At 56.5% G+C, this 15,088-nt stretch overlaps 1 protein-coding gene across 21 annotated transcripts in view; it reads left to right on the forward strand.

Moving 5' to 3' along the window:
• Nucleotides 1-15,088, forward strand: part of LOC132392916 (tensin-1-like) — a 389,673-nt gene that overhangs the window by 229,048 nt on the left and 145,537 nt on the right. For 20 of the 21 annotated variants that reach the window (XM_059967484.1, XM_059967486.1, XM_059967485.1 and 17 more), the window contains 2 exons: nucleotides 8,712-8,828; nucleotides 12,966-13,052. In XM_059967484.1, coding sequence (XP_059823467.1) covers nucleotides 8,712-8,828; nucleotides 12,966-13,052 — 204 coding nt within the window. The remainder of the gene's footprint in view (nucleotides 1-8,711; nucleotides 8,829-12,965; nucleotides 13,053-15,088) is intronic. The other variant, XM_059967487.1, reaches the window with a different exon arrangement.

Raw genomic sequence — 15,088 nt, forward strand, 5'->3', positions numbered from 1 at the left:
CACTGGGGCATAGTCCCACACACACACTGACCCTCAATGTGGGACAGTCCCACACTCACTGACCCTCACTGGGGGATGGACCCACACACACACTGACCCTCACTGGGGGACACTCCCACACACACACTTACCCTCACTGGGGGACTGTCCCACACACACACTGACCCTCTCTGGGGGATGGTCCCACACACACACACTGACCCTCACTGGGGGATGGTCCCACACACTCACTGACCCTCACTGGGGGATGGTCCCACACACACACACTGACCCTCACTGGGGGACAGTCCCACACACTCACTGACCCTCACTGGGGGATGGTCCCACACACACTCACTGACCCTCACTGGGGGATGGTCCCACACACACACTGACCCTCACTGGTGGACAGTCCCACACGCCCACTGACCCCCACTGGTAGACGGTCTCATGCACGCAGTGACCCTCACTCAGTGACGATCCCACACACACACACTGATCCTCACTGGGGGATGGTCTCACACACACAGTGACCCTCACTGGGGGACAGTCCCCCACTCACACTGACCCTCACTGGGGGACGGTCCCACACACATACTCTGACCCTCAGTGTGGGACGGTCCCACACACATTCACCCTCACTGGGGGACAGTCCCACACACACACTGACCCTCACTGGGGGACAGTCCCCCACTCACACTGACTCTCACTGGGGGACAGTCCCCCACACACACTAACCCTCACTGGGGGATGGTCCCACACACACACTCACCCTCACTGGGGGACAGTCCCACACATCCACTGACCCTCACTGGGGCACGGACCCACACACACACTGACCCTCACTGGGGGCATTCCCACACACACACTGACCCTCACTGGGGGACAGACCCACACACACACTGACCCTCACTGGGGGACGGTCTCACACACACAGTGACCCTCACTGGGGGACACTCCCACACACACGCTGACCCTCACTGGGGGATGGTCTCACACACACACACACACTCTGAACCTCACTGGGGGACAGTCCAACACACACTTACACTCACGGGGGGATGGTCCCACACACACACTGACCCTCACTGGGGGACAGTCCCACACACACACTTACCCTCACTGGGGGATGGACCCACATACACACTGACCCTCACTGTGGGACGGTCCCACACACACACTGACACTCACTGCGGGACGGTCCCACACACGCACACACACACACACACACACACACACACACACACACACACACACACACACACTGACCCTCAGTGGGGGACGGTCCCACACAGACTGACCCTCACTTGGAGACAGTTCCACACACACTGACTCTCACTGGGGGACAGTCCCACACACACACTGACACTCACTGCGGGACGGTCCCACACACACACACACACACACACACACACACACACACACACACACACACACACACACACACACTGACCCTCACTGTGGGACGGTCCCACACACACACTGACCCTCACTGGGGGTGGTCTCACACACACTCACTGACCCACACTGGGGGACAGCCCCACACACACACTACCCCTCACTGGGGCATAGTCCCACACACACACTGACCCTCACTGTGGGACAGTCCCACACTCACTGACCCTCACTGGGGGATGGACCCACACACACACTGACCCTCACTGGGGGACAGTCCCACACACACACTTACCCTCACTGGGGGACTGTCCCACACACACACTGACCCTCTCTGGGGGATGGTCCCACACACTCACTGACCCTCACTGGGGGATGGTCCCACACACACACACTGACCCTCACTGGGGGACAGTCCCACACACTCACTGACCCTCACTGGGGGATGGTCCCACACACACTCACTGACCCTCACTGGGGGATGGTCCCACACACACACTGACCCTCACTGGTGGACAGTCCCACACGCCCACTGACCCCCACTGATAGACGGTCTCATGCACGCAGTGACCCTCACTCAGTGACGATCCCACACACACACACTGATCCTCACTGGGGGACGGTCCCACACACACACTGACCCTCACTGGGAGACAGTTCCACACACACTGACTCTCACTGGGGGACAGACCCACACACACACTGACCTTCACTGGGGGACGGTCCCACACACACACACACACACACACACACACACACACACACACACACACACACACACACACACACACTGACCCTCAGTGGGAGACGGTCCCAAACACACTGACCCTCACTGGGAGACGGTCCCACACACACTGACCCTCACTGGGGACAGACCCACACTCACACTGACCCTCACTAGCGGACGGTCCCACACACACTGACTGTCACTGGGGGACAGTCCCACACACACACTGACCCTCACTGGGGGATGGTCTCAGACACACACACACTGACCCTCACTGGGGGACAGTCCCACTCACACACTGACCCTCACTGGGGGACGGTCCCACACACACACACACACACTGACCCTTACTGTGGGACGGTCCCACACACACACTGACCCTCTCTGGGGGACGGTCCCACACACAGACACTCGCACACACTGACCCTCAGTGGGGGACGGTCCCACACACTCTGACCCTCACTGGGAGACAGTCCCACACACACTGACCCTCACTGGGGACAGACCCACACACACACTGACCCTCACTGGGGGACGGTCCCACTCACCTACACTGACTCTCACTAGCGGACGGTCCCACACACACTGATGGTCACTGGGGGACAGTCCCACACACACACTGACCCTCACTGTGGGATGGTCTCAGACACACACACACTGACCCTCACTGGGGGACAGGCCCACTCACACACTGACCCTCACTGGGGGACGGTCCCACACACACACACACACACTGACCCTTACTGTGGGACGGTCCCACACACACACTGACCCTCTCTGGGGGACGGTCCCACACACAGACACTCGCACACACTGACCCTCAGTGGGGGACGGTCCCACACACACTGACCCTCACTGGGAGACGGTCCCACACACACTGACCCTCACTGGGGGACAGGCCCACTCACACACTGACCCTCACTGGGGGACGGTCCCACACACACGCTGACCCTCACTGGGGGATGGTCTCACACACACACACACACACACTCTGACCCTCACTGGGGGACAGTCCCACACACACACTTACCCTCACTGGGGAAAGGACCCACACACACACTGACCCTCACTGGGGGACAGTCCCACACAGACTGACCCTCACTGGGAGACAGTTCCACACACACTGACTCTCACTGGGGGACAGTCCCACACACAGACTGACACTCACTGCGGGACGGTCCCACACACACACACACACACACACACACACACACACACACACACACACACACACACACACACACACACACACACACACACACTGACCCTCACTGTGGGACGGTCCCACACACACACTGACCCTCACTGGGGGATGGTCTCACACACACTCACTGACCCACACTGGGGGACAGCCCCACACACACACTACCCCTCACTGGGGCATAGTCCCACACACACACTGACCCTCAATGTGGGACAGTCCCACACTCACTGACCCTCACTGGGGGATGGACCCACACACACACTGACCCTCACTGGGGGACACTCCCACACACACACTTACCCTCACTGGGGGACTGTCCCACACACACACTGACCCTCTCTGGGGGATGGTCCCACACACACACACTGACCCTCACTGGGGGATGGTCCCACACACTCACTGACCCTCACTGGGGGATGGTCCCACACACACACACTGACCCTCACTGGGGGACAGTCCCACACACTCACTGACCCTCACTGGGGGATGGTCCCACACACACTCACTGACCCTCACTGGGGGATGGTCCCACACACACACTGACCCTCACTGGTGGACAGTCCCACACGCCCACTGACCCCCACTGGTAGACGGTCTCATGCACGCAGTGACCCTCACTCAGTGACGATCCCACACACACACACTGATCCTCACTGGGGGATGGTCTCACACACACAGTGACCCTCACTGGGGGACAGTCCCCCACTCACACTGACCCTCACTGGGGGACGGTCCCACACACATACTCTGACCCTCAGTGTGGGACGGTCCCACACACATTCACCCTCACTGGGGGACAGTCCCACACACACACTGACCCTCACTGGGGGACAGTCCCCCACTCACACTGACTCTCACTGGGGGACAGTCCCCCACACACACTAACCCTCACTGGGGGATGGTCCCACACACACACTCACCCTCACTGGGGGACAGTCCCACACATCCACTGACCCTCACTGGGGCACGGACCCACACACACACTGACCCTCACTGGGGGCATTCCCACACACACACTGACCCTCACTGGGGGACAGACCCACACACACACTGACCCTCACTGGGGGACGGTCTCACACACACAGTGACCCTCACTCAGTGACGATCCCACACACTCTGACCCTCACTGGGCGATGGTCTCACACACACACACACACACTGACCCTCCCTGGGGGACGGTCCCACACACACACTGACCCTCACTGGGGGATGGACCCACACACACATTCACCCTCACTGGGGGACAGTCCCACACACACACTGACCCTCACTGGGGGACGGTCACACACATACACTGACCCTCACTGGGGGATGGACCCTCACACACACTGACCCTCACTGTGGGACAGTCCCACACACGCACTGACGCTCACTGGGGGACAGTCCCCCACTCACACAGACCCTCACTGGGGACGGTCCCACACATACTGACCCTCACTGGGGGACAGTCCCACACACACACTGACCCTCACTGTGGGACGGTCTCACACACACACACTGACCCTCACTGGGGTACAGCTGCACACACACACTGCCCCTCACTGGGGCATAGTCCCACACACACACTGACCCTCACTGGGGTACAGCTCCACACACACACTGCCCCTCACTGGGGCATAGTCCCACACACACACTGACCCTCACTGGGGGACAGTCCCACACACATTCACCCTCACTGGGGGACAGTCCCACACACACACTGACCCTCACTGGGGGACAGTCCCCCACTCACACTGACTCTCACTGGGGGACAGTCCCACACACACACTGACCCTCACTGGGGGACAGTCCCCCACTCACACTGACTCTCACTGGGGGACAGTCCCACACACACACTAACCCTCACTGGGGGATTGTCCCACACACACACTCACCCTCACTGGGGCACGGACCCACACACACACTGACCCTCACTGGGGGCAGTCCCACACACACACTGACCCCCACTGGTAGACGATCTCATGCACGCAGTGACCCTCACTAGGGGACGGTCTCACACACACAGTGACCCTCACTGGGGGACAATCCCCCACTCACACTGACCCTCACTGGGGGACGGACCCACACACATACTCTGACCCTCAGTGTGGGACGGTCCCACACACATTCACCCTCACTGGGGGACAGTCCCACACACACACTGACCCTCACTGGGGGACAGTCCCTCACTCACACTGACTCCCACTGGGGGACAGTCCCACACACACACTAACCCTCACTGGTAGACGATCTCATGCACGCAGTGACCCTCACTGGGGGATGGTCACACACACACACTCACCCTCACTGGGGGACAGTCACACACATCCACTGACCCTCACTGGGGCACGGACCCACACACACACTGACCCTCACTGGGGGCAGTCCCACACACACACTGACCCCCACTGGTAGACGATCCCACACACACACTGACCCTCACTGGGGGACGGTCTCACACACACAGTGACCCTCACTCAGTGACGATCCCACACACTCTGACCCTCACTGGGCTATGGTCTCACACACACTCACTGACCCTCACTGGGGGACAGTCCCCCACTCACACTGACCCTCTCTGGGGGATGGTCCCACACACACACACTGACCCTCACTGGGGGACACTCCCACACACTCGCTGACCCTCACTGGGGGATGGACACACACACACTGACCCTCACTGAGGGACAGTCCCACACACTCACTGACCCTCACTGTGGGACAGCCACACACACACACTGCCCCTCACTGGGGCATAGACCCACACACACACTGACCCTCACTGGGGGACAGTCCCATTCACACACTGACCCTTACTGGGGGACAACCGCACACACACACTACCCCTCACAGTGGGACAGTCCCCCACTCACACTGACCCTCTCTGGGGGACTGTCCCACACTCACACTGTCTCTAACTGGGGGACGGTCCCACACACATACTCTGACCCTCAGTGGGGGACGGTCCCACGCACACCCTGACCCTTACTGGGGGATGGACCCACACACACACTGGCCCTCACTGGGGGACGGTCCTACACACACACTGGCCCTCACTGAGGGATGGACCCTCACACACACTGACCCTCACCGGGGGACAGTCCCACACACACACTCTGACTCTCACTGGGTGACGGTCTCAGACACACACACACACACTGACCCTCACTGGGGGATGGACCCACACACACACTGACCCTCACTGGGAGGCAGTTCCACACACACTGACTCTCACTGGGGGCCAGACCCACACACACACTGACCCTCACTGTGGAATGGACCCACACACACACTGATCCTTACTGGGGGCAGCCCCACACACACACTACCCCTCACTGGGGCATAGTCCCACACTCACACTGACCCTCACTGGGGGACAGTCCCCCGCTCACACTGACCCTCACTGGGGTACGGTCCCACACACATACTCTGACCCGCAGTGGGGGACGGTCCCACACACACTCTGACCCTCACTGTGGGATGGACCCACACACACACTGACCCTCACTGGAGTACAGTCCCACACACACACTGACCCTCACTGGGGGACGGTCTCACACACACTGACCCTCACTAGGGGACAGTCCCCCACTCACACTGACCCTCACTGGGGGACAGTCCCACACACGCACTGACCCTCCCTGGGGTACAGCTCCACACACACACTGCCCCTCACTGGGGCATAGTCCCACACACACACTGACCCTCACTGGGGGACGGTCCCACACACACCCTGACCCTCACTAGGGGACGGTCTCACACACACACACTGACCCTCACTGAGGGACAGTCCCACACACGCACTGTCCCTCACTGGGTTACAGCTCCACACACACACTGCCCGTCACTGGGGCATAGTCCCCCACTCACACTGACCCTCACTGGGGGACGGTCCCACACTCACACTGACTCTCACTGGGGGATGGACCCACACACATACTCTGACCCTCAGTGGGGAACGGTCCCACACACAATGACCCTCACTGGGAGGACAGACCAACACACACTGACCCTCACTGGGGGACGGTCCCACACACACTGACCCTCTCTGGGGGACGGCCCCACACACACACATTGACCCTCACTGGGGGACTGTCCCACTCACACACTGACCCTCACTGGGGGACAGTCCCACACACACACTGACCCTCTCTGGGGGACGGTCCCACACACACACACTGACCCTCACTGGGGGACGGTCCCACACACACACACACACACACACACATACACTGACCCTCAGGGGGGACGATCCCACACACAGTGACCCTCACTGGGAGACAGTCCCACACACACTGACCCTCACTGGGGATGGACCTACACACACACTGACTCTCACTGGGGGACAGTCCCACACACGCACTGACCCTCACTGTGGGATGATCACACACACACACTGTCCCTAACTGGGCGACGGACCCACACACTCTAACCCTCACTGTGGGACATACCCACACACACACTGACCCTCACCGGGGGACGGTCCCACACACACACTGACCCTCACTGGGGTATGATCCCACACACACTGACCCTCACTGGAGGACGGTCCTACACACACTGACCCTCACTGGGACACGGTCCCACACACACACTGACCCTCACTGGGGGACGGTCCCACACACACACTGACCCTCAATGGGGGAAAGTTCAACACACACACTGGCCCTCACTGGGTGATGGTCCCACACACACACTGACCCTCACTGGGGGACGGTCCCACACACACTGACCCTCACTGGGGGACAGTCCCACACACACTGACCCTCACTGGGACACGGTCCCACACACACACTGACCCTCACTGGGGGACGGTCCCACACACACACTGACCCTCACTTGGGGACAGTCCCACACACACACTGACTCTCACTGGGGTACAATCTCACACACACACACTGACCCTCACTGGGGGACAGTCCCACACACACACTGACCCTCACTGGGGTCGGTCCCACACACACACTGACCCTCACTGGGGGACAGTCCCACACACACACACACACTGACCCTCACTGGGGGACAGTCCCACACACACACACTGCCCCTCACTGGGGGACAGTCCCACACACACACTGCCCCTCACTGGGAGACAGTTCCACACACACACACTGCCCCTCACTGGGGGACAGTCCCACACACACACTGCCCCTCACTGGGAGACAGTTCCACACACACACACTGCCCCTCACTGGGGGACAGTCCCACACACACACTGACCCTCACTGGGGTACAATCTTACACACACACACTGACCCTCACTGGGGTACAATCTCACACACACACACTGCCCCTCACTGGGGTACAATCTCACACACTCACACTGCCCCTCACTGTGAGAGTGTTGTTATTCCTGCTGAGTGTGGGTTTTGGGGATCAGCCGATGTGTCTCTCTCATGGAGTCTTCCTGTGCGCTACTGGTGTCAGGGATGGAGCACCTGGAGAACGGCCCGAGGGTTTCCGTCGATTTCAACAGCTGCGATCCTTTGATGAGATGGGATTCCTATGAGAACTTTAACGCCGAGGTGGAGACGAGCAGAGAGGGTAAGGGCAAGCTGGGGGTAGGTGGCTCCGACTGGTTGGATGGGGAGGGGGGAGTGGGGAGTGGGAATGGCCCACTCGGCTCCCTGTCTCCTTGTCCTGCAGCAGGAGCTCCTGGGATCTGCCCTCAGGTTGGGGGCCGGGAGGAGGGAGGGAGCCATTGTTAGGTAACGCAGGGTCCTCTACATTCTATCTTCTGATTCCTCTGCCCCAGGAGTCAATGTTCAAGGCTTACGATCGACACTGATCAGTGGGACTGACATTTTATGGAATGATGTCTGACTCCTCGCCCCTTCACCGTACTCCTCGCTCTTCACCCTCAGCCTCTTCCCTTCCCAGTCCCCAAGCCCAGCTCCCAACTGCCTCTCTCCCTCCATCTCCACTTCTCTCCCTCCCCTGTCCTCACCAGAAGACTGAAGAGCAGATCAGGTCATTCAGCCCATCGAGTCTGCTCCACCATATCATCATGGCTGTTTGATTTTCTCTCTCAACCCCTTCTCCTGGCTTCTCACCATAAGCTCAGACATCTTTACTAATCAAGTGAATGTCAATGTCAGCTACCCAATGACTGGGCTTCCACAACCGTCTGTTACAATGAATTACACACCATCCTCTGGCTAAAGAGATTACTCCTCATCTCTGTTCCAGAGGAACGTCCATCTATTCTGGTGGTCCTAGACTTGCCCATTATTGGAAACATCCTCTGCATATCTACTCTGTCCAGGGCTTTTGATATTCTATACGTTTTAATGAGTTACCCCTCATTCTTCTAAACTCCAGTAGGTACCCAGACACACCTCATAAATTAACTCATTCATTCCCGGAACTATTCCTGTGATTCTCCTCTGGACCCTCTCCAATGCCAGCACATCCTTTCTTCAATGAGGGGCCCAAAACTGCTCACAGTACTTCAGTACACAATTTTTCCTCCAATTACTCCTCCCCTCCTCACCTCCTCCCTATCAGCTCCTGTCATTTCACTTCCCCTTCACCCTGTTCTACCAAATCCCACTCCCTCCCCTCTCCTCTTGCCCCTTCCCCCCTCCTCCCTATACTTCACTGTCTCCCCCACCCTCTCCCCTCCCCTTCACTCCCTTCTCCTTCTCTTACCCTCTCTCTCCCTCTCTCCACTAACACTACTTACAGCTCTCCCCTGTTCTTCCCCTTCGCCACTTCCCCTTCTCCCTGTCCTCTCCCTCTCCCCGTACCACTCTCCCTCCAACTCACCTCCTTCCCAACTTCTTTCACCTCTTCTCCTTCACGTACCTCATTCTCATGCTTCCCCATATACCTCTCTCCTTTAATCCTCCCCGTCTCTTCCCCTTCCCCCTCTATATTTCCCCTCCTTTGTCTCTCCCACTTCCTCTCCCTCTCTCCCTGTACTTCCCTTCTCCTGCCTTTCCTACTACCCCCTCTCATCCCTTCCCTGCTCTCTCTGCCTCTGTTCCTGGCTCACAACCGCTCAGCCCGCCCCTCCCTCCCTCTCCCTCCCCAGAGACTGTAACTGGACCCCCGAGCTGGTGCCCAGCGGAGACGCAGTCATCTTTCAGACAGCTGGGTGTCTGCTGCCCCCTCTTCACTGGGGGGTGCTGGTGGTGGTGGGGGGGGGGGGTCTCATCCCTCTCCCCATCATCTCCACTTGGGGTTACCAAGGCAACAGCCACAAGGTTCTGGAATGCATGGGAGAGATTGAGATCTCACCTCAGTGGGATATGCCTCCTCTCTCCCCCCCCCCCCCATTAACTGGATCACAGCCAGGGCTGGGGGGGGGGGGTGGTGTTGCTGCAGCCCCTGACTCCAACCTCAGAGGGGTAGTTGGGGCATGTTGCTGGAATGGTCCAGGCCTGAAAGAAGCCCCTTTCCCTGCAGAGACGTAGAACATAGATCTCTGCAGTCCAGTGTCGGCTTTGTGGCGCTCGATGTTGTGCTGTCTTTTTAACCTACTCGTAATCTAACCCCTCTCCCCACACAGCATTCCATTATTCTACCTACCGCGTGTTTATCTCACAATGTTCTAGTCCTGAATAGAGGGAGAGGAAGAGGGAGGGTGAATGGGAGGGAAAGGGACGCAGCAGGTGGACAGAGGTGAAGGGGATAGGAGAGGGGGCAGAGGGAGAGAGAGATGCAGGGGTGGACAGAGGTGAAGGGGATAGGAGAGGGGGCAGAGGGAGAGAGAGATGCAGGGGTGGACAGAGGTGAAGGGGATAGGAGAGGGGGCAGAGGGAGAGAGAGATGCAGGGGTGGACAGAGGTGAAGGGGATAGGAGAGGGGGCAGAGGGAGAGAGAGATACAGGGGTGGACAGAGGTGAAGGGGATAGGAGAGGGGGCAGAGGGAGAGAGAGATGCAGGGGTGGACAGAGGTGAAGGGGATAGGAGAGGGGGCAGAGGGAGAGAGAGATGCAGGGGTGGACAGAGGTGAAGGGGATAGGAGAGGGGGCAGAGGGAGAGAGAGATACAGGGGTGGACAGAGGTGAAGGGGATAGGAGAGGGGGCAGAGGGAGAGAGAGATGCAGGGGTGGACAGAGGTGAAAGGGATAGGAGAGGGGGCAGAGGGAGAGAGAGATACAGGGGTGGACAGAGGTGAAGGGGATAGGAGAGGGGGCAGAGGGAGAGAGAGATGCAGGGGTGGACAGAGGTGAAGGGGATAGGAGAGGGGGCAGAGGGAGAGAGAGATACAGGGGTGGACAGAGGTGAAGGGGATAGGAGAGGGGGCAGAGGGAGAGAGAGATGCAGGGGTGGACAGAGGTGAAGGGGATAGGAGAGGGGGCAGAGGGAGAGAGAGATGCAGGGGTGGACAGAGGTGAAGGGGATAGGAGAGGGGGCAGAGGGAGAGAGAGATGCAGGGGTGGACAGAGGTGAAGGGGATAGGAGAGGGGGCAGAGGGAGAGAGAGATGCAGGGGTGGACAGAGGTGAAGGGGATAGGAGAGGGGTCAGAGGGAGAGAGAGATGCAGGGGTGGACAGAGGTGAAGGGGATAGGAGAGGGGGCAGAGGGAGAGAGCCGCAAGGGTGGAGAGGGCTGGAGTGGGGTGGAGAGGGGGCAGAGGGAGAGAGGCGCAAGGGTGGAGAGGGCTGGAGTGGGGTGGTGAGGAGGTAGAGGGAGAGAGGCGCAAGGGTGGAGAGGGATGGAGTGGGATGGTGAGGGGAAGGAAGAGAAGGGAGGGGAAAGAGAGGAGATGAATAGAGGGAGAGAGGGAGAGGGAGAAAGAAGGGTGGTGGGGAATGGATTAGGGGAGAGGGATATAGAGGGGGTGCAGAGAGGGAGGGATAGGAGTAGAGAGGGAGAGTATGATGCTCCCTCGGTACAACCTCCCTCAACACTGTGAAGCTCCCTCCCATAGTGTCTCCTCCCCACCCTAACCCTGCCCACAGCATCAGCACTTAGCGTACTGACAGGGACTGGGAATTGGTACGAGGCAGAGAGCGAAGAGTGGGAATGAAGGGGCTCCCAGGGGTGTTGGTCAGTGCCTGGTGGGCATGGCAGTGGTTGATGCTTGGGACCCAGCTGTTCACAACTGGAATGAGGATTGGGCTGAGGGAGGCCTGAAGGCCACTTCTGGGGTATTGTAGATAGCTCAAGTCGTCCCATTGTAGGAAGGATGTGAGGCTTTGGAGAGGGTGCAGGATGTTGCCTGGATTAGAGGGTGTGTGCTAGAACGAGAGGGTGGACAAATATTGGTTTGGTTTCTCCAGAGTGGCAGAGGCTGAGGGAAGAGGTTTATAAGACTATGAGAGGCATAGATAGATAATATCTTTTTCCCAGGAGTAAAATGTCTTATACGGGGTGGGGGGGGTAAATTCAAAGGAGTTGTGAGGGGAAAGTTTTTTACACAGGGAGGTGTGGGTGCCAGGAATGTGCTGTCTGGGGTGGTGGTAGAGGCCGGTGCATTAGGGATTTTTAAGAGATGTTTAGATAGACACATGAATAGGAGGAAAATGGAAAGATATAGACATTGTGTAGGCGGAAGAGATAAGTTACATTGCCAATTTTATTACTAATTTATTTGGTTTGGCACAACATAGTGAGCTGAAAGGTCTGTTCCTGTGTTGTACTCTTCTATGTTCTTGAAATAAAAATGAAAAACTAATGCAGATGCTGGATCTTCGTAATTACAACGGTGAATGTTGAAATATTCAACAGGTGAGGCGGCGTCCGTGGGAAGAGAAGCAGAGTTTGCGTATCAGAATGGAGACCCTTTGTCAGACCTGGGAAAGAGAGAAAAAAGAGGTAAATAATGTCGATTGGGTGTGGACGGGACGAAGTGACAGACGGGTGTCAAAGGATATGAGCCAAACACAGTTCAATGCAACTAGCTTAGACGGGCACCTTTTCCAGCAGGGACTGGTTTGGCCGAGGGGCTTTAGTCCGGAGCATGGACCCCATGAAGTGTGGTGGCCTTGTTTATTCCATTCACTAATCATTTTAAATTTTTTTTAAAACTTTATTTGTCGAATGTGCATCAAATCAGTGACATATACAGTGAGCTGCATCACTTGCATCAATGACCAACACGGTCTGAGGATGCGCTGGGGGCAGCCCGCAAGTGTTGCCATGCTTCCAGCGCCAACATAGCATGCCCACACTTACTAACCCTCATCCGTACATCTTTGGGTTGTGGAAGGAAAGGGGATTACCCGGTTATTTTATTGTAACTTTATTGTCCATTTCGTGCCTTGCACAGTATTGCTGCCTTAAAAGAACAAACTTGTTAACGTTAACAAACTGCAGCCAGCACAGGAGGAAAGTGAAGTGCTCAGAGGAATTCGACGTGGACTCTGAGAGAATATACAAACACCCTACATCAGGAGCAGAATTAGATTATCAGCTTGTCGACTCCCCTCCACCATTCCATAATGGCTGATCCATTTTCTCTCTCAACCCCATCCTCCTCCCATCCTCCCATAAGCTTTGAAACCTTGACTATTCAAAAACCTATCAGCCTTCGTATAAAGAAAACTTGACCTCCACAGACGTCTGTTGGAATGGCTTCCACAGATTCATCAACTAAAGAAATTCCTCCTCATCTCTGTTCTAGATGGACGTCCCTCTGTTCTGAGGCTGTGCCTTCTGGACCTAGAGTCACCCACCATAGGAAATCTCCTCTCCACATCCACTCTGTGTAGGTCTTTCAATATTCATGGAGATCCCTCCCCCTTATTCTTCTAAACACTAGTGATTACAGGCCCAGAGCCATCAAACACTCCTCATGTGTTAACCCTTTCATTCCTGGGATCATTCTCAGCAACCTCCTCTGGATTCTCTCACACCTTTCCTTAGATAAGGGGCCCACCACTGCTTACGATACTTTGTGATTTCTGACTATTGCTCTATAAAGCCTCAGCATTACATCCATGCTCTTACAGAGAGCAGTAGGACTTGAACCCCGACTGCTGATTGGCTAGCGCTGTAAAGCGTTACTCTAACTGAAAGGCTGAATGGCTTTTCCCATATGAACCCCATTACATTGCAGGTGAGGGTCCCTGGCCGATAACTTGTGCTGTCGAAAGCTGGCGGACTTCAGAATATCTCACTAAGGGGGATCGAACACTGTGGAAGAGTTCTCTGAACTGCCTGTTGCATAAATTGGGAATGCATATTATGGAAGAGGTCAGGAAATCAGGTTTACCTGATTATAGAGATCATAGAACATAGAACATAGATCATAGGACATAGAGCATTGGACATAGAACATAACTCATATAACATAATGCATTGAACATAGATCATAGAAAATAGAACATAGATCATATAACATAGAACATGGAAAATAGAAAATGAAACGTAGATTATAGAACATAGAACAGTATTGGGTCAAACCTTTAACATATCCTAAGATCCATCTAATCCCTCCCTCCTACATAACCCTCCAGTTTTCACTCTAACATGTACCTATGTGGGAGTTTCTTAAATGTCACTAATGTACCTACCTCCACCCCTGGCAACACATTACACACAGCCACCATTCTCTGTGTTAAAATCGTACCTCTGACCTTTTTCCAATCACACTGAAATTGTATTAACCATTTCCACCCTGGGAAGAAGCCACCTCTATCAAGTCACCTCTCATCCTCCTTTATTCCAAGGAGGAAAGCCCTTGTTCACTCAGCCTATCCTCACATGACATGCTCTCTAATCCAGGCAGCATCCTGTAATGAGGCGACCAGAACTGAACATAATACTCCAAGTGTGGTCTAACCAGGACTTTATAGAGCTGCAACATTACCTCACAGCTCTTGAACTCAATTCCCCGACTAATCAGCTTC

The sequence above is a fragment of the Hypanus sabinus genome, chromosome 4, assembly GCF_030144855.1.
Source record: "Hypanus sabinus isolate sHypSab1 chromosome 4, sHypSab1.hap1, whole genome shotgun sequence".
In the NCBI taxonomy this organism is placed as follows: domain Eukaryota; kingdom Metazoa; phylum Chordata; class Chondrichthyes; order Myliobatiformes; family Dasyatidae; genus Hypanus; species Hypanus sabinus.